This window comes from Ranitomeya imitator, chromosome 2 (assembly GCF_032444005.1).
Source record: "Ranitomeya imitator isolate aRanImi1 chromosome 2, aRanImi1.pri, whole genome shotgun sequence".
Classification (NCBI taxonomy): Eukaryota; Metazoa; Chordata; class Amphibia; order Anura; family Dendrobatidae; genus Ranitomeya; species Ranitomeya imitator.
In genome coordinates this window covers 154,757,311-154,777,914 of record NC_091283.1, presented here as the reverse complement: position 1 = coordinate 154,777,914, position 20,604 = coordinate 154,757,311, and the positions used below count along the sequence as shown (strand labels likewise).

General features: G+C 47.9%; 1 protein-coding gene across 21 annotated transcripts in view; it reads right to left on the bottom strand.

Annotated features, from left to right (window-relative positions):
* FNBP1 (formin binding protein 1) overlaps positions 1-20,604 on the bottom strand; it is a 109,099-nt gene that overhangs the window by 23,925 nt on the left and 64,570 nt on the right. For 6 of the 21 annotated variants that reach the window (XM_069747507.1, XM_069747510.1, XM_069747511.1 and 3 more), the window contains exons 8-10: positions 20,419-20,565; positions 15,400-15,597; positions 13,937-14,119 (exon numbers count right to left, since the gene is read on the bottom strand). In XM_069747507.1, the coding sequence (XP_069603608.1) occupies positions 13,937-14,119; positions 15,400-15,597; positions 20,419-20,565 (528 nt within the window). Of the gene's footprint in view, positions 1-4,923; positions 4,939-13,929; positions 14,120-15,399; positions 15,598-20,418; positions 20,566-20,604 lie in introns of all 21 variants that reach the window. The other 15 variants (XM_069747521.1, XM_069747520.1, XM_069747515.1 and 12 more) reach the window with 6 other exon arrangements.

Genomic DNA, 20,604 nt, shown 5'->3' with positions numbered 1-20,604 from the left:
ACTTTTACTAATATTTTCGTATTAATCTTTACAGATTTACTTTTATACACTTTCATGCACCTTATTCAGTCACTATATGTACTTGGTATATTCTATTATCTCTAGGGCACTTTTTATTTCCTTCACACAACACAGGGGTCGTGTCGACGTCAAACTTATTTATACCTAGTACAATTTTCACACTATGTGTTGCAGCACTTTCACTACGTAACTGCACTTAATACAGGTATTTTCATATTACGACACTATCTAGGCCCCATATGTAACATATTTCATACTCCATTATTTATGCACATTCATATACCTTACATATAAATAAATCTATATTTGTATCTACAAATCATGTAAATATATCTAGTGGGTTTTCAGTGAACAAATGGATTTGTGTTTATAATTATATATATATACTAGCTGAAGAGCCCGGCGTTGCCTGGGCATAGTAAATATCTGTGGTTAGTTATAGCACCTCACTTCTCTTATTTTCCCATCACGCCTCTCATTTTCCCAATCACATCTTTCATTTTCCCCCTCATATCTCTCATTTTCTCCCTCACATCTCTAATTTTCCCCCTCATATCTCTCATTTTCTCCCTCACACCTCTCATTTTCTCCCTCACTCCTCTCATTCCCCCCTAACACTTGTCATTTCAACCTCACATCTGTCATTTTCTGATCACTCCACTATTTTTCCTCACTCCTCTCATTTTGCACTCACACCTTTTCATTTTCACCTCACACCTCTCATTTTCACCTCATCACCTCAGTATATACATGTTTGTCATCTCCCTTATATATAGTATACATCTGTATGTCATCTCCTGTATATAGTATATACCTGTATGTCATCTCCCCTGTATATATTATATACCTGCTGTGTGTCATCTCCCCTATATATAGTATATACCTGAAGGTCATCTCCTTCTATATATAGTATATACCTGTATGTCATCTCCTCCTGTATATAGTATATACCTGTGTGTCATCCCCCCTGTATATAGTATATATCTGTGTGTCATCTCCTCCTGTATATAGTATATACCTGCATGTCATCTTCTATATATAGCATATACCTGTACGTCATCTCCTCCTGTATATAGTATATACCTGTAGGTCATCTGCTCCTGTATATATTATATACCTGTGTGTCATCTCCTCCTGTATATAGTATATACCTGTATGTCATCTCCTCCTGTATATATATGTACCTGTATGTCATCTCCTCCTCTATATAGTATATACCTGTGTGTCATCTCTCCTGTATATAGTATATATCTGTGTGTCATCTCCCCTGTATATAGTATATACCTGTGTGTCATCTCCTCCTGTATTAGACCTCGTTCACACGTTATTTGCTCAGTATTTTTACCTCACTATTTGTAAGCTAAATTGGCAGTCTGATAAATCCCCAGCCAACAGGAAGCCCTCCCTCCTGGCAGTATATATTAGCTCACACATATACATAATAGACAGGTCATGTGACTGACAGCTGCCATATTTCCTATATGGTACATTTGTTGTAGTTTGTCTGCTTATTAATCAGATTTTTATTTTTGAAGGATAAGACCAGACTTGTGTGTGTTTTAGGGCGAGTTTCGTTTATCAAGTTGTGTGTGTTGAGTTGCGTGTGGCGACATGCATGTAGCGACTTTTGTGAGATGAGTTTTGTGTGGCAACATGCGTGTAGCAACTTTTTGTGTGTCGAGCTGCATGTGACAGGTTAGTGTAGCAACTTGTGTGCAGCAAGTTTTGCGCATGGCGAGTTTTGCGCGTGGCGAGTTTTGTGTGGTGCCTTTTGAGTATGTGCAAGTTTTGTGTGAGGCAAATTTTGCATGTGTTGCAACTTTTGTGCATGTGGCAATTTTTCCGCGTGTGCAAGTTTTGCGTGTGGCGAGTTTTCCATGAGGTGAGTTTTGCACTTGTGGTGAGTTTTGCAAGAGCCTAGTTTTTGCATGTGGCGAGTTCTGCGCGTGGCGAGTTTTGAGCGGCGACTTTTGTGTTTGGACTTTTATGTGGCGAGGTTGGCGTATGTGTGGTGAAATGTGTGCTGAGGGTGATATGTGTTCAAGCACGTGGTAGTGTGTGGCGCATTTTGTGTGTGTTCATATCCCCGTGTGTGGTGAGTATCCCATGTCGGGGCCCCACCTTAGCAACTGTACGGTATATACTCTTTGGCGCCATCGCTGTCACTCTTTACGTCCCCCTTGTTCACATCTGGCAGCTGTCAATTTGCCTCCTACACTTTTCCTTTCATTTTTTCCCATTATGTAGATAGGGGCAAAATTGTTTGGTGAATTGGAACGCGCGGGGTTAAAATTTCGCCTCACAACATAGCCTATGACGCTCTCGGGGTCCAGACCTGTGACTGTGCAAGATTTGGTGGCTGTAGTTTCGACGCCTCCAACACTTTTCCTTTTCCCTTTTTTCCCCCATTATTAAGATAGGGGCAAAATGGTTTGGTGAATTGGAACGCGCGGGGTTAAAATTTCACCTCACAACATAGCCTATGACGCTCTCGGGGTCCAGACGTGTGACTGTGCAAAATTTTGTGGCTGTAGCTGCGACGGTGCAGATGCCAATCCCGGACATACATACACACATACACACATTCAGCTTTATATATTAGATTATATATATATATACGCACACACACACACACATTCAATGGCCAATGACAGTGTAATAGCCAAATCAATATAATAATCCATTATGTTCGACTTGTCAATTTATATAATGAATGAACAAATGCAGATTAGGCACCAATTCATACAATATTTATTTTGTTTGATTTAGACCTATCAAAAAACAATATTTGACAATATATATTATAAAATATATTTACTATTATGTCAGACTCATTACATAATGACTTATTAACAATCATGCTGGTTTTATGGCCTCAGTTTATATAGTTACTATCATCTCTAGAATGTAATACATGTATTAACTCGGCATTTCCCCTACAGATGAACACACTTGGTTATGCACATGCCCGGCTGAGATAACCATGTACGGTATCTTTAGGAAGCAGTTGAGGTGGACACGTGTGCATGCGTTGTTGCATAGCAATGGTGGTACGCTTGCGGTTCACAGGCCTGCCAATGGAAATATCCATACACGGTAGGGCAGGTCCCAATGACGCATGTGCCACTAACCTAGAGCATCATCAGCCTACAGACGTGGAGGATTACGTTATGCACACTGTGATTGGATCCTCTTCCTAAACACACGTCCCCTAATGAAGAGCGGGCAAAACGCGCGCTGGGGTGGAGGGGGCTTCATGCTCACCACCGTCTACTTATGTAAGTGTAATTCTTTACTCCGAACTTCACCTTCGCTGGTGCTCATCCTGGCACATCTTACAGTAATGATAATCAGGTTTACAAAGTGATTATACCCATGGCTTTTACCTTCACTATATTTAACTTTACCACTTGTCACCTTATATTCTCAGTTTGTACCTAGAGCTGTGTGTATTATATAGGCCTGTAATTTATAGACACTAATCACGCGTGTCTTATTGATGCCGACACTTTATATGTACATGCATGTTTAATTGCCACTTTATTGTCCATTGTGGCCCTTTTTTTGCTCCATATGAATCACATGGTGTAATTTATGAAGCTCTTCTATGTGTAACCATAGGCGATATTTTGTACCAAGGGTTAAATCCACTACTGTATTTTGCAAAGTGGTCTTTATGGGGGTTTAATGCAATATTGATGACAGAACCCCTTAAGCTCATAGCAGCACTATGTCTCTACTTAAATATTGTTGATTTTAATGACATATTGATAAAGACTTCTGGTTTAATATACTCTGGGTGTTGCCGTGTTCATGTTCCTGTAGTTTAGAGTTTTGAATGAACGTGCATGTCCCATATGGGTATAATATTTATTATTATTTATTACCTTGGCCTTTCAGATAAAGCAACTTTCTACAATGACCTCTAGGAGGCGCTGACATTGTTCCTCTGCTCCATGAAGCTTATTAAACTTGTCATCCAGAGGGCGGCCATATTGCTGGCTATACGCGCCATCTTATTACGTTATATAGGTAATACGGCACCAGGAGGAACTACCTGAGGGACATCAAAAATGGCTGCTGCTCTGTCTCTTTGCCTCTTTATATGGGACTTTGTTGAAAAGTCCTCAAGTTCTGAATGCAGCTTTGGTTGGCACTGGAGTATAAGATTTGGTTGTGATGTATTGTATCTACAGATCGAACCCTCTCTGTGCTCTGAAGGCAGCCTGTGGGGAACTACAAGTCTCAGACTGTGTTGTTGTGCGTTAATGGCCACACCCATTGATGACACTTACTGGGGAAGTCGGTGGATTACAGGTCACAGGACACACAAGGTGGTGGCACTTGGAGAAGGGGAACACACACCACACACATGCAAATGTATGATAAGGGGTGGGGGGCATCGCCAGAGGAACAAGCAGGCCACAAGCCACTGACCTGGGGAACAACAAGTGCCAGCAGCCATGGGCAGATGTAGCGGCCCGCCAGGTGTGAATCACAATACTGTCGAGTATAACCTGTTTAAGCCACATCCCGGCGCAGCTGCTTGTTCAGTGTCTGCTATGCTGCATTAAGGGAAATGTAACGATTACATGATTCTACTCCAGTCACATCCAGAGCTGCACCGGCCCCTGCAGGATGTATAGTGCCTGCAGGTGAGCACTACAACTCACAGAATGCACAGCAGAATCTGCTGTCTGGAAAACGTGCCTGTCCCAGCAACGGAAGAAAAGCAGTGGGAGAGCTGCTGGAGCTTTGGGTGTGACTAGAGGATGGCATCAATCTCTGGAGCTGCCAATGTCATTATTTCATGGGCGGTCAGTGGGTACCAGAGGACAGGCGCCTGCTAGTGCCTCTGGGACTGGACGTGGGTGTAGGGGTCCATGCTGAGACATTTCTTACCAACTTCAGAGAAAGCTTCACAGGAGATCAGAGAAACAATGATAAAAAAAGAGAAAAAAGAGAAAGAGAACGTGCATGTCAGAGAGGGATGAATGTCGCCGCCGAACCTCACACCAAACATAGCCAGCGCCAAAGTTCACAAGAGCCGCACAGCGCCCCCCGCAGGCCAGGGCGACGAGTCACTGGAGGACGTGCTTGTGCTGCTGCAGCGTACTCGTGTCCACAGCATCAATCCCCCCCCAGGTGAAAATACAGCGCAACCCACAAACAGAGCAGATGAAAGAGTCATGGGGATAAAACCTACAGGGTAAGATTGCTATCCTTCCCTCCCAATCGATCGTCTGCAGCTCTACCGGTGTCAGAGGATACTGCGCTTCTGACATTCCATTCATGGACAGCAGGCACTGCTATAGGAATGCCACCATCTGCGACCATCCTCCGTGAGCAGCGCTGCACAGCTGAGGGATGCGTCAAACTGCTGGCCCCACCTCATGCAGACAGGGGGCGCTCTGCAGCCAGTGACCTTCCTGGCACAGGGTGACAGATGGTGACAGCTCGCTGCAGTGACATCAGGAGGAGAATACAAAACACAGCAGAGAGGGCACTCAGCCTGGCACAGAGATCCGGGAAATATCCACCATCCCCCCACATCAAGTGATGCCTGGGGGGTCACCACCTCATGCTGCACGAAGAGGGGGATATGTGCCAGCTATGACCCCACCACTGATCCCTGCACACAGCAGGGGCCAGGTCTGGAGGATGATGGGACTGATAGTGCAGGACTGTGAGCTCATGGGTCGGGGATGATGGGAGTAGTAATACATTGTGTGATTGATTAGATTGTGAGCTCTTGGGTCGGGGATGATGGGAGTAGTAATACATTGTGTGATTAATTAGATTGTGAGCTTCTGGGTCGGGAATGATGGGAGTAGTGATACATTGTGTGATTGATTAGATTGTGAGCTCCTGGGTCGGGGATGATGGGAGTAGTGATACAAAGAAGTAAGACAGGCAATTAACAGTAAAAAGAAAGCATTTGCACTACTAAAGCAGGATGGCACCATTGAAGCTCTAAAAAACTATAGGGAGAAAAATACTTTATCTAAAAAACTAATTAAAGCTGCCAAAAAGGAAACAGAGAAGCACATTGCTAAGGAGAGTAAAACTAATCCCAAACTGTTCTTGAACTATATCAATAGTAAAAGAATAAAAACTGAAAATGTAGGCCCCTTAAAAAATAGTGAGGAAAGAATGGTTGTAGATGACGAGGAAAAAGCTAACATATTAAACACCTTCTTCTCCACGGTATTCACGGTGGAAAATGAAATGCTAGGTGAAATCCCAAGAAACAATGAAAACCCTATATTAAGGGTCACCAATCTAACCCAAGAAGAGGTGTGAAACCGGCTAAATAAGATTAAAATAGATAAATCTCCGGGTCCGGATGGCATACACCCACGAGTACTAAGAGAACTAAGTAATGTAATAGATAAACCATTATTTCTTATTTTTAGGGACTCTATAGCGACAGGGTCTGTTCCGCAGGATTGGCGCATAGCAAATGTGGTGCCAATATTCAAAAAGGGCTCTAAAAGTGAACCTGGAAATTATAGGCCAGTAAGTCTAACCTCTATTGTTGGTAAAATATTTGAAGGGTTTCTGAGGGATGTTATTCTGGATTATCTCAATGAGAATAACTGTTTAACTCCATATCAGCATGGGTTTATGAGAAATCGCTCCTGTCAAACCAATCTAATCAGTTTTTATGAAGCGGTAAGCTATAGGCTGGACCACGGTGAGTCATTGGATGTGGTATATCTCGATTTTTCCAAAGCGTTTGATACCGTGCCGCACAAGAGGTTGGTACACAAAATGAGAATGCTTGGTCTGGGGGAAATTGTGTGTAAATGGGTTAGTAACTGGCTTAGTGATAGAAAGCAGAGGGTGGTTATAAATGGTATAGTCTCTAACTGGGTCGCTGTGACCAGTGGGGTACCGCAGGGGTCAGTATTGGGACCTGTTCTCTTCAACATATTCATTAATGATCTGGTAGAAGGTTTACACAGTAAAATATCGATATTTGCAGATGATACAAAACTATGTAAAGCAGTTAATACAAAAGAAGATAGTATTCTGCTACAGATGGATCTGGATAAGTTGGAAACTTGGGCTGAAAGGTGGCAGATGAGGTTTAACAATGATAAATGTAAGGTTATACACATGGGAAGAGGGAATCAATATCACCATTACACACTGAACGGGAAACCACTGGGTAAATCTGACAGGGAGAAGGACTTGGGGATCCTAGTTAATGATAAACTTACCTGGAGCAGCCAGTGCCAGGCAGCAGCTGCCAAGGCAAACAGGATCATGGGGTGCATTAAAAGAGGTCTGGATACACATGATGAGAGCATTATACTGCCTCTGTACAAATCCCTAGTTAGACCGCACATGGAGTACTGTGTCCAGTTTTGGGCACCGGTGCTCAGGAAGGATATAATGGAACTAGAGAGAGTACAAAGGAGGGCAACAAAATTAATAAAGGGGATGGGAGAACTACAATACCCAGATAGATTAGCGAAATTAGGATTATTTAGTCTAGAAAAAAGACGACTGAGGGGCGATCTAATAACCATGTATAAGTATATAAGGGGACAATACAAATATCTCGCTGAGGATCTGTTTATACCAAGGAAGGTGACGGGCACAAGGGGGCATTCTTTGCGTCTGGAGGAGAGAAGGTTTTTCCACCAACATAGAAGAGGATTCTTTACTGTTAGGGCAGTGAGAATCTGGAATTGCTTGCCTGAGGAGGTGGTGATGGCGAACTCAGTCGAGGGGTTCAAGAGAGGACTGGATGTCTTCCTGGAGCAGAACAATATTGTATCATACAATTAGGTTCTGTAGAAGGACGTAGATCTGGGGATTTATTATGATGGAATATAGGCTGAACTGGACGGACAAATGTCTTTTTTCGGCCTTAATTACTAACTATATTGTGTGATTGGAGATTAGATTGTGAGCTCTTGGGTCGGGGATGATGGGAGTAGTGATACATTGTGTGATTGATTAGATTGTGAGCTTCTGGGTCGGGGATGATGGGAGTAGTGATACATTGTGTGATTGATTAGATTGTGAGCTCCTGGGTCAAGGATGATGGGAGTAGTAATACATTGTGTGATTGATTAGATTGTGAGCTCCTGGGTCGGGGATGATGGGAGTAGTGATACATTGTGTGATTGATTAGATTGTGAGCTCCTGGGTCAAGGATGATGGGAGTAGTAATACATTGTGTGATTGATTAGATTGTGAGCTCCTGGGTCGGGGATGATGGGAGTAGTGATACATTGTGTGATTGATTAGATTGTGAGCTCCTGGGTCGGGGATGATGGGAGTAGTGATACATTGTGTGATTGATTAGATTGTGAGCTCCTGGGTCGGGGATGATGGGAGTAGTGATACATTGTGTGATTGGTTAGATTGTGAGCTCCTGGGTCAAGGATGATGGGAGTAGTAATACATTGTGTGATTGATTAGATTGTGAGCTCCTGGGTCAAGGATGATGGGAGTAGTAATACATTGTGTGATTGATTAGATTGTGAGCTCCTGGGTCGGGGATGATGGGAGTAGTAATACATTGTGTGATCAGATTGCGAGCTCCTGCTCCTGGGTCGAGGATGATGGGAGTAGTAATACATTGTGTGATTGATTAGATTGTGAGCTCCTGGGTCAAGGATGATGGGAGTAGTAATACATTGTGTGATTGATTAGATTGTGAGCTCCTGGGTCGGGGATGATGGGAGTAGTGATACATTGTGATTGATTAGATTGTGAGCTCCTGGGTCGAGGATGATGGGAGTAGTGATACATTGTGTGATTGGAGATTAGATTGTGAGCTCTTGGGTCGGGGATGATGGGAGTAGTAATACATAGTGTGATTGATTAGATTGTGAGCTCCTGGGTCGAGGATGATAGGAGTAGTGATACATTGTGTGATTGGAGATTAGATTGTGAGCTCTTGGGTTGGAGATGATGGGAGTAGTGATACATTGTGTTATAGATTAGACTGTGAGCTCCTGGGTCGGGGATGATGGGAGTAGTGATACATTGTGTGATAGATTAGATTGTGAGCTCCTGGGTCAGGGATGATGGGAGTAGTGATACATTGTGTGATTGGAGATTAGATTGTGAGCTCTTAAGGCCCCGTCACACATAGCGACGCTTGAGCGATTCCGACAACGATACGACCTGTCAGGGATCGTTGCTGCGTCGCTATGTGGTCGCTGGTGAGATGTCACACAGTGCGATCTCCCCAACGACGCAGCAGCGATGCGGCGACCTGTAGAACGATGCTATTTCATGATGATTCAATGGGACGTCCTGTCAACGAGGTCGTTGGTAAGGTGTCAAACACAGCGATGTGTGCTACCCAGCGGGACCTCAACGATCAAAAAATGGTCCAGGCCATTCCAACACGACCAGCGATCTCACAGCAGGGGCCTGGTCGCTGCTACGTGTCACACATAGCGAGATCGCTACTGAGATCGCTGTTGCGTCACAAAACATGTGACTCAGTAGCGATCTCGCTAGCGATCTCGCTGTGTGTGACGGGGGCTTTAGGTCGGGGATGATGGGAGTAGTGATACATTGTGTGATTGGAGATTAGATTGTGAGCTCCTGGGTCGGTGATGATGGGAGTAGTGATACATTGTGTTATAGATTAGACTGTGAGCTCCTGGGGTCAGGGATGATGGGGGTGATAGATTAGTCTGTGGGTTCCCTGGATTAGTGGGTGATTAGTTGGTGCAGCGCTGTGATATAAGCTCCCGTTGTCTCAGTATAACACTACAGGGCACATTTTGGGCTAAATCCCTTCATTTTCCGTTGTTTTGCCCGCTGTTGCTGCTTGTGAACTTTGGCGCGGCTCTGATGAACACATTTCTAGATCCAGACAGAGATGGGCACAGACACACGGCAGGAAGGCGGACATGTCCTGGGAATTGCCTACGAAGCAATTGCGGAGCTTGTGCGTCAATGCCACCGGTCCCGCAAGGTTCAATACTGGGCCACACGGACACGTTTAAAGGCATGGTGCCCAGTGGCAATGTGTGCAGGCCTCACATGGAGAGCACATGGCGGGCAGAAGCCCAACACGCATCTAACAAGCTGTGAAATGTGGCCCGTCCCCGAGAGAGTGACAACACGGTCTATGGCGGGACAGGGAGGGGAGGACTGAATAGCGTCTAATCTGTCCAAAGCCATCTGCAGGATGCAGACACGGAGTGCGGCGCACAGACTGCCCAGCGTACTCAGCAAGCAAAGTGTTAATATGGGCCGAGAACATGTAATCCGCCTGCTCTAGAGCCCTTCAGGACCTTCCACCTCTTGGCTGTCATGGCGGACAGGGATTTCAGCTTTTGGTGATAGTCCAGACACGGCCGGCTCCGCACATTCAGTGACAAGTGGCAGGATGGCGCCAAGGTGCACGGAAGGAGGATTAAAGGTGCTCAAATAGAGCAGACCTTCCGAGCCCAATTAAAGGTGATAGGTGATGAAACACATCAGGGTCCCATTGCAGGCCTCGCTCTACAACTTTATTTATGAACCAAAAATAACTATTGATGATGTGCGCCGACCGCGCCTTGTATCCCACTGCAATAATCAAAACGTAACTGACCGGTGGGGGCGCTGATCAGGAGGTCTGAGGCACGCTCCGCCTTTTCCTAGAACAATGAGGAGAGTCATACGCCCGCTCCCAAAATCACATGGCACAACAGTCTTGTCCATGCCGGCTTGCAAAAACTTGTGTTAGAGGGGTCTCCTGTTATATCGACATAAAACTGAAGAAAGCTTTCTAACACACCCTGTGTATTTATTTCATACCACTCCTAAGATCACTGCTTGCTGTCGGAGAATGGGAACACTGTCACATCCCAATGCTGAATACTTCTCACAATTGTATCCGGCCTGGACAATCCCCTGCGGACCCCAGGAGGGCACAAGGTGACGTGCTGTCAAGAAGTGGGGGAGACTTGTGCTGAACACATACAAAAATACTTCCTTTCAATGACAGCAAGCAGGTGTCTTGAAAATAGTATGAATGTAAGAAAGTGGCAGCGATGGCGCTTCACATCCAGGAGGCCGCACGGTTCCCTTCATCTCCTCGGATCGGTCAGCGCAGTGAATGGAGGAGCCGGCCGCCGGTCTATCGCCATTGCGTCACTTACGACATAGTCCCTAGCCTCAAAGGCGCACGTGGCTTTTCCTAGCGTCCTCTTCATCATTGTCTTGTGAAAACACAAAGACTGAGGCTGCGGCAGAGTGAGCGAGGAGACAAAAGCAAAAACAAAAAAAGGAGTTAGGGTGGTCGCCAGCACCTGCCGGGTGGTGGTGTTGGGGGGCCAATTTGCTTCCAGTCCATATTACTGGTCACCCAGCTTTCCCAGGACCAGAAAATGAAGAGACAGCTGCACAAAATGTAGTAATGTCAGTAACCTAACGCTGTGCAGGGGGGTGCGTGGGAAGCTCTGCTGTCTCCATGGGACACACTGTCACACTGTACAGGCACCACAGCTCTGCAAGAAGACAACAGCCCCAGCTATGTATGTGATCATATAAGACAGGACGCAGCTGTGACTACAGCTATAGGAAGAAGTGGCCAGGCTCAGCTCCTCAGGGGCGTGGATTATCGCATACAGTGTGTCTGTGCTGCACTCAGCGAGGTCCTCACATTCTGCACCGTGGTGTCCGGCACCAGGAGGAGGATGACGGCTTCTCAACGACGTAAGAAATACAGACCCCAACCCCTCATTCCATCCCCCAATCTGAAAATAACATCATTACATTAGCAAAATCACTGAGTGAAGGGAGCTGCGTACTGGGTTGAGCTATTGGCGGGTCTTCACCGCTGATCTCTAGTGATGGATAGGCGGCATTCTCAGTTATGTCACCGCTGATCTCTAGTGATGGATAGGCGGCATTCTCAGTGATGTCACCGCTGATCTCTAGTGATGGATAGGAGGCATTCTCAGTGATGTCACCGCTGATCTCTAGTGATGGATAGGCGGCATTCTCAGTGATGTCACCGCTGATCTCTAGTGATGGATAGGAGGCATTCTCAGTGATGTCACCGCTGATCTCTAGTGATGGATAGGCGGCATTCTCAGTGATGTCACCGCTGATCTCTAGTGATGGATAGGAGGCATTCTCAGTGATGTCACCGCTGATCTCTAGTGATGGATAGGCGGCATTCTCAGTGATGTCACCGCTGATCTCTAGTGATGGACAGGCGGCATTCTCAGTGATGTCACCGCTGATCTCTAGTGATGGATAGGAGGCATTCTCAGTGATGTCACCGCTGATCTCTAGTGATGGATAGGAGGCATTCTCAGTGATGTCACCGCTGATCTCTAGTGATGGATAGGCGGCAGTCTCAGTGATGTCACCGCTGATCTCTAGTGATGGATAGGAGGCATTCTCAGTGATGTCACCGCTGATCTCTAGTGATGGATAGGAGGCATTCTCAGTGATGTCACCGCTGATCTCTAGTGATGGATAGGAGGCATTCTCAGTGATGTCACCGCTGATCTTTAGTGATGGATAAGCGGCATTCTCAGTGATGTCACTGCTTGCCTGAGGAGGTGGTGATGGCGAACTCAGTCGAGGGGTTCAAGAGAGGCCTGGATGTCTTCCTGGAGCAGAACAATATTGTATCATACAATTATTAGGTTCTGTAGAAGGACGTAGATCTGGGTATTTATTATGATGGAATATAGGCTGAACTGGATGGACAAATGTCTTTTTTCGGCCTTACTAACTATGTTACTATGCTGATCTCTAGTGATGGATAGGAGGCATTCTCAGTGATGTCACTGCTGATCTCTAGTGATGGATAGGAGGCATTCTTAGTGATGTCACTGCTGATCTCTAGTGATGGATAGGAGGCATTCTCAGTGATGTCACTGCTGATCTCTAGTGATGGATAGGAGGCATTCTCAGTGATGTCACTGCTGATCTCTAGTGATGGATAGGCGGCATTCTCAGTGAGGTCCCCGCTGATCTCTAGTGATGGATAGGAGGCATTCTCAGTGATGTCACCGCTGACCTCTAGTGATGGATAGGAGGCATTCTCAGTGATGTCACCGCTGATCTCTAGTGATGGATAGGAGGCATTCTCAGTGATGTCACCGCTGATCTCTAGTGATGGATAAGCGGCATTCTCAGTGATATCACCGCTGATCTCTAGTGATGGATAGGAGGCATTCTCAGTGATGTCACCGCTGATCTATAGTGATGGATAGGAGGCATTCTCAGTGATGTCACCGCTGATCTCTAGTGATGGATAGGAGGCATTCTCAGTGATGTCACTGCTGATCTCTAGTGATGGATAGGAGGCATTCTCAGTGATGTCACCGCTGATCTCTAGTGATGGATAGGTGGCATTCTCAGTGATGTCACCGCTGATTTCTAGTTATGGATAGCAGGCATTCTCAGTGATGTCACCGCTGATCTCTAGTGATGGATAGGTGGCATTCTCAGTGATGTCACCGCTGATTTCTAGTTATGGATAGCAGGCATTCTCAGTGATGTCACCGCTGATCTCTAGTGATGGATAGGCGGCAGTCTCAGTGATGTCACCGCTGATCTCTAGTGATGGATAGGAGGCATTCTCAGTGATGTCACCGCTGATCTCTAGTGATGGATAGGAGGCATTCTCAGTGATGTCACCGCTGATCTTTAGTGATGGATAAGCGGCATTCTCAGTGATGTCACTGCTGATCTCTAGTGATGGATAGGAGGCATTCTCAGTGATGTCACCGCTGATCTCTAGTGATGGATAGGTGGTATTCTCAGCCACTGATCTAAGTTTTACACACCAGTACCTCAGCCCAGTACTTGCGCTCTCCACTATTACCATTCAGCTAGCCGGTGGCCACAGTGATGAGTGATTGGTAGTCGCGGGTGATGAGGGTACAGATGAAGCATACAGGGGACACACCAGAGCACGACTTACCCCGCGCTTTAGACTCCTGAAGCAGTGGATTTTGGGTTTGGAGGTCATGAAGTCGTTGAGGCGATGGGAGAGGGGCTCCTTTTGCTGCTTGGGAGACTGGGGGCCGTTGGGAACAGCAGAGGGTGAGGCAGAGGCCGGGGGCGGAGGAGGGGGCTGATGAGGGGACGTTAAGAGGGACATAAGCTATGTGTAAGAGAAGGAGCAGTGACAGAAGAGAAACCAAAGCAAAAGAAACAAAAATAATAAAAACACAAAACCAAAAGGGTTAAAAACAACATGAAATCCAAACCAATGACATCAAATCAAGAAAAAGGACAAACTAAAATCATTTAAAAAAAGGCGATTCCATGGAGGTGGTGGCGGCTGTGACAGAGAGGAAGGAAGCCGGCAATGTTAGGAGAAGAAGCGATACTCCGCGAAGAAACTGCTCCGAAGCCATGCAAACTTCCTGCAGCAGCATCTCCCCCCTCCCTGAACGGCACCTGCCACCTGTGTGTGCATGCAGCGGACACCATCTGCTCATAGCCCTGCACTTCCACGCTACTGTAATCACGTATCACCCACTAGGTTTATAACCCTTTTATATTTATTAAAGGAAAAGACGTCCAGTGAGCACGGCGTCATAAGAACGGTGCGGTACTGTACTTTACTCTTATTCACTTTGATGGGTCTAAGCTGCAATACCAGCCATAATCTACAGCTAGAGGTGGCATTGTTTTAGGAAGAAAACAGAGGCTTCATTTCCTAACCCTGGACAACCCCTTTAATTAAGGGCACTGTCTCCTTTATTTCTGATTAAGAGCTACACAGAGGACAGAGTCCTGCAGCACGGTCTGCAGATCAGTCCCTGGGGTGCAGACTGTAAAATGGGTCCCTATTAAATATCACCCCTCCCCCACACTTCTGTAGCGGTGAATGGCGCGCGTCAGCATGCACCGCGCAAAACCAAGATCAAGTATAAGTAGAAAAAGTCTACCAGAATATCAGCATGGCATAAAGCGAGGGTCCCCCATTGGTCCGATAGCCCCCCAACCCTGCAGCCAATAAACATGCATCAAATTGATGACATCACTGAAATGGGAGGAGTGGCCACTGTATACTGTGATGTCACACCCCGGTGACCCAGCTGAAGCCTCGACTATGAGGGACCGTGGGACTCATTATTAACCCTTTCAGACCTGACTTGACAAGCTGGGGAGACTGGGGAACACCCGGGTTTGTGCCATGAAATGCAGAGAAGAGATCCAGGGTTTATAACGCTTGCTATAAACCGTACCCAGAGGAGAGGGCTGTTAGCATGCTGATCGGGAACGCTGATTAATGGCGATTAATCTAAATTAATGGTGAAGATGAGAAAATGTGGTAAAACAATCAAGAAAATCAACAACAAAAAAAATGTAAAAATAAATAAAGCATAATAAATCCAGTAAGGGTGCACCGGTCCAGGAGCCAGCGCACAGTACCTTGTTTTTCTTGATGAAAGGCCACAGTTTGCCACGGGATTTGCTGGAGATCTTGGGGTCGCTCTTGCCATCGGCCCGGCTGTTGGTGAGGCTGGTGTCAGAGACAGTGCGCTTTATGGACTGGGTGAAGTCCTCAAAGTCAACGTCTCCGGGAGGCTCAAAGCCGGACTTATAGGATTCAATGACCGTCTGAGAGTCCTGAGGGAAAACGGAAAGAGGCCGCAGCGTGAGGTGATCGATCACCAAAGAAAAGACATCACGAGAGGAAGAAGAGCACCACGAGAAGGGGAGGAACCGCGCAGGAAATAATTACCAGGGACCCTCCATTGTAACCTCCTTATGTCAGAGGAAGAACAACATGGGGGTGACATGGTCTGTTAGAGTCTATAGTGCACACGTCACTGCCACTCAGGTACAACTCCTTGTAGATACAGCATCACTGCTCCAAGCCAGGCGGAGACCTGATCACTGTCTGATAATACAAGAGGGCAGAGCAATCTCAGGACTGTGGGGCATTATACTGGCTGCGGACACCGTGATCCTGGGACTGTGGGGCATTACTGGCCGAGGGCACAGTGATCCTGGGACTGTGGGGCATTATACTGGCCGAGGACACAGTGATCCTGGGACTGTGGGGCATTACTGGCCGAGGGCACAGTGATCCTGGGACTGTGGGGCATTATACTGGCCGAGGACACAGTGATCCTGGGACTGTGGGGCATTATACTGGCCGAGGACACAGTGATCCTGGGACTGTGGGGCATTATACTGGCTGCGGACACAGTGATCCTGGGACTGTGGGGCATTATGCTGGCTGTGGACACCGTGATCCTAGGACTGTGGGACATTATACTGGCTGCGGACACCGTGATCCTAGGACTGTGGGGCATCATACTGGCTGCGGACACCATGATCCTAGGACTGTGGGGCATTATATTGGCCGAGGACACAGTGATCTTGGGACTGTGGGGCATTATACTGGCTGCGGACACCGTGATCCTGGGACTGTGGGGCATCATATTGGCCGAGGACACGGTGTTCCTGGGACTGTGGGGCATTATAATGGATGCGGACACCGTGATCCTGGGACTGTGGGGCATTATACTGGCTGCAGACACCGTGATCCTGGGACTGTGGGGCATTATACTGGCTGCGGACACCGTGATCCTGGGACTGTGGGGCATTATACTAGCTGCGGACACTGTGATCCTGGGACTGTGGAGCATTATATTGGCCGAGGACACAGTGATCCTGGGACTGTGGGGCATTATTCTGGCTGCGGACACCGTGATCCTGGGACTGTGGGGCATCATATTGGCCGAGGACACGGTGTTCCTGGGACTGTGGGGCATTATAATGGATGCGGACACCGTGATCCTGGGACTGTGGGGCATTATACTGGCTGCAGACACCGTGATCCTGGGACTGTGGGGCATTATACTGGCTGCGGACACAGTGATCCTGGGACTGTGGGGCATTATACTGGCTGCGGACACCGTGATCCTGGGACTGTGGAGCATTATACTAGCTGCGGACACTGTGATCCTGGGACTGTGGAGCATTATATTGGCCGAGGACACAGTGATCCTGGGACTGTGGGGCATTATTCTGGCTGCGGACACCGTGATCCTGGGACTGTGGGGCATTATACTGGCCGAGGACACAGTGATCCTGGGACTGTAGGGCATTATACTGGCTGCGGACACCGTGATCCTGGGACTGTGGGGCATTATACTGGCCGAGGACACAGTGATTCTGGAACTGTGGGGCATTATACTGGCTGCGGACACCGTGATCCTGGGACTGTGGGGCATTATACTGGCCGAGGACACAGTGATCCTGGGACTGTGGGGCATTATACTGGCCGAGGACACAGTGATCCTGGGACTGTGGGGCATTATGCTGGCTATGGACACCGTGATCCTGGGACTGTGGGGCATTATACTGGCCGAGGACACCGTGATCCTGGGACTGTGGGGCATTATACTGGCCGAGGACACAGCGATCCTGGGACTGTGGGGCATTATACTGGCCGAGGACACAGTGATCCTGGGAGTGTGGGGCGTTACTGGCCGAGGGCACAGTGATCCTGGGACTGTGGGGCATTACTGGCTGAGGACATAGTGATCCTGGGACCGTGGGGCATTACTGGCCGAGGACACAGTGATCCTGGGACTGTGGGGAATTACTGGCCGTGGGCAGAACAATCCCAGGACTGTGGGGCATTATACTGGCCGAGGGCACAGCGATCCAGGGACTGTGGGGCATTACTGGCTGAGGACACAGTGATCCTGGGACTGTGGGGCATTACTGGCAGGGGTACAGTTATCCTAAACTGTGGGGCATTATTGGCCGGGGCATAGTTATCCTGAGACTGTGGGGCATTATTGGCCAGGGCATAGTTATCCTGAGACTGTGGGGCATTATTGGCCAGGTCATAGTTATGCTGAGACTGTGGGGCATTATTGGCGGGGTCATAGTTATTCGGAGACTGTGGGGCATTATTGGCCGGGGCACAATTATCCTGAGACTGTGGGGCATTATTGGCCGGGTCATAGTTATCCTAGGACTGTGGGACATTACAGCCGGGGTCATGGCGATCCGGGACTGTGGGGCATTACTGGCTGGGACACAGCAATCCTGGGACTGTGGGGCATTACTGGCCGAGGACACAGCGATCCTGGGACTGTGGGGCATTATTGGCTGGGGCACAGAAATCCAGGGACTGTGGGGTGCTATCATTGGCTGGGGTGCAGCGATCCTGGGACTGTGAGGTGCCATCATTGGCTGGGGCGCAGCGATCCTGAGACTGTGGGGCGCTACCATTGGCTGGGGCGCAGCGATCCTGAGACTGTGATGCGCTATCATTGGCTGGAGCGCAGTGATCCTGGGACTGTGCGGCATTATTGGCTGGGGCACAGCGATCCTGGGACTGAGGGGCGCTATCATTGGCTGGGGCGCAGCGATCCCAAGACTGTGGGGCGCTATCATTGGCTGGGGCGCTATCATTGGCTGGGGCGCAGTGATCCCGAGACTGTGAGGCGCTATCATTGGCTGGGGCGCAGTGATCCAGGGTGCTATCATTGCCGCTCGCTCGTTATCACTCTGTAACCATTTCTGGAATGTGACATGAGACACATGGAGAAGTCGGCATATAGTGGGACGCCTGGTGGAGGGGACAATGCCAGGAGCAGTGCCAGGACCCCATCCCCCAAGGGAGGTGTTGCGAGACAGCTGGAGAGCAGTGGGATGATGGCAGCCTCGTGCGCTTCTTGTTTCACACTGCGGTCAGATTAGGAGCTTCTACCCTCTCATTATACATGATGGAGAGAAGATGTCGACTGCAATGATCCCGAACCCTGTGGAGATCGCTGCTGCTCCAGGTTTGCAGCATCCATTAACCAGGAGAAAAGACACTGACTCTTCACTGCCTCCCTGAAGTGCAAAAAAGAACCTCATGGGACGTATACATGTGCTGTTGCATCCCCTCCCCCGATTCTATAAGAGGCATTACACAGCTATGCTAGACATGATGGGAGAAATAGTGCTATTTCATGCCATATTCCGTCAGCATATGACATCTGGATCACTGGATGCTACAACTGCTGGGGCTTCGTGACAGTGATATCCACAGGGGAGGTTTGTATTCAGGGTCTGGATAATGGAGGACGAGGGCAACGTATTGTAGTCGCCACCACAGTGATGTCATCTCGACACATCTGTCTCCAGTCCATGTGACGGAGGCTCTGAGAGGCGCCCACATCTGGAGATTGCTCTGCGGTCATGATAAGACGCTGCCGGAAAATTTGTCTTAAAGGAGAAATGACCCCCGAGAAGTTGGATTGTGTCATTACACTGGAATCTCCACTGACATGAGTGGGGGGCAGTGGCCAGGAATGAAGGGCAGCAGTCCCCAGCACGCACGCTCTTACTAAACATGGCTTTACAGTAATGAGATCCATATGGGCACAGAGAAAAAAAGGGGTTCAGCTACTCGGCACATCCATGACTGCGAGACAGAGTGGTGGAAGAAATCCTGTCCTTCAGCGGCACAGAGTATTTCAGGAGGGGAGCGTGCGCACCTTGTGGGAGGTTACAAGAGAATTACTTAGTGGCAGAAGCACAGAGTATTTCAGGAGAGAAGTGTGCTGAGGAGCGTCTCAGGCATCACTTCACATGATGAAATGGTGGATTTACATATACACATGAGAACGTATGTGCAGTAGTGTCAGATGAGTGGAAAATGATCCTCACAGTAGAATAACAGCAGATGATGGGGGTGATAATCCGCTGACCTAATAACAGGAAAGCAGGGCGTGCTGGAACAGCAGAGAGCCATATCATGTTTTTTCCCTGATCGATAGGTGTCACATCCTCAGCACTCTGCAGGATTTCCCAGGACTCAACAACAGATAAGACACGGCGACAAACATCTCCACCAAGCGCTCAGGAAGGAAACCGGAGGTCTGGCACTGATACAGGTATATCCATGGCAGGAATGGAGGCTGCAGCCTGGAGGACGGCCCAGAGGTGAAGGAAAAACGGCCGAGCCGAGGTCATACACCGCACATGACAACACGGCTGTAGTAGCACATAGGAGCACAGCCTCCATAGCTGTATCTGCATTTCCATCCTGTGTATTAGACTCCGGAGCTGCACTCACTATTCTGCTGGTGCAGTCACCGTGCACATACATTACATTACTGATCCTGTACTGCTCCCGAGTTACATTCTGTATTATACTCCAGAGCTGCACTCACTATTCTGCTGGTGCAGTCACTGTGTACATACATTACTGATCCTCTACTGATCCTGAGTTACATTCTGTATTCTACCCCAGAGCTGCACTCACTATTCTGCTGGTGCAGTCACTGTGTACATACATTACATTACTGATCCTGAGTTACATCCTGTATTATACTCCAGAGCTGCACTCACTATTCTGCTGGAGTCAGTAGTTACATACATTACATGTTCTGCATTATTCTCCAGAGCTGCGCTCGATGTTCTGACTAATACCTGTTTCCCATTGATAGAGTCTGCTGACTTTGTGATTCCGTCCAGACATTTCCCGATGATGGGGATCACCTGGCGGTCGATATCTGCATAGGTTTTCAGTGAATCCCCCAGCCGCACTATCCTCTTCTCCTCCATGTCTTGCAGTTTCTAAGGGGTAATATGAGATTATGGGGAAGGACAATTAGG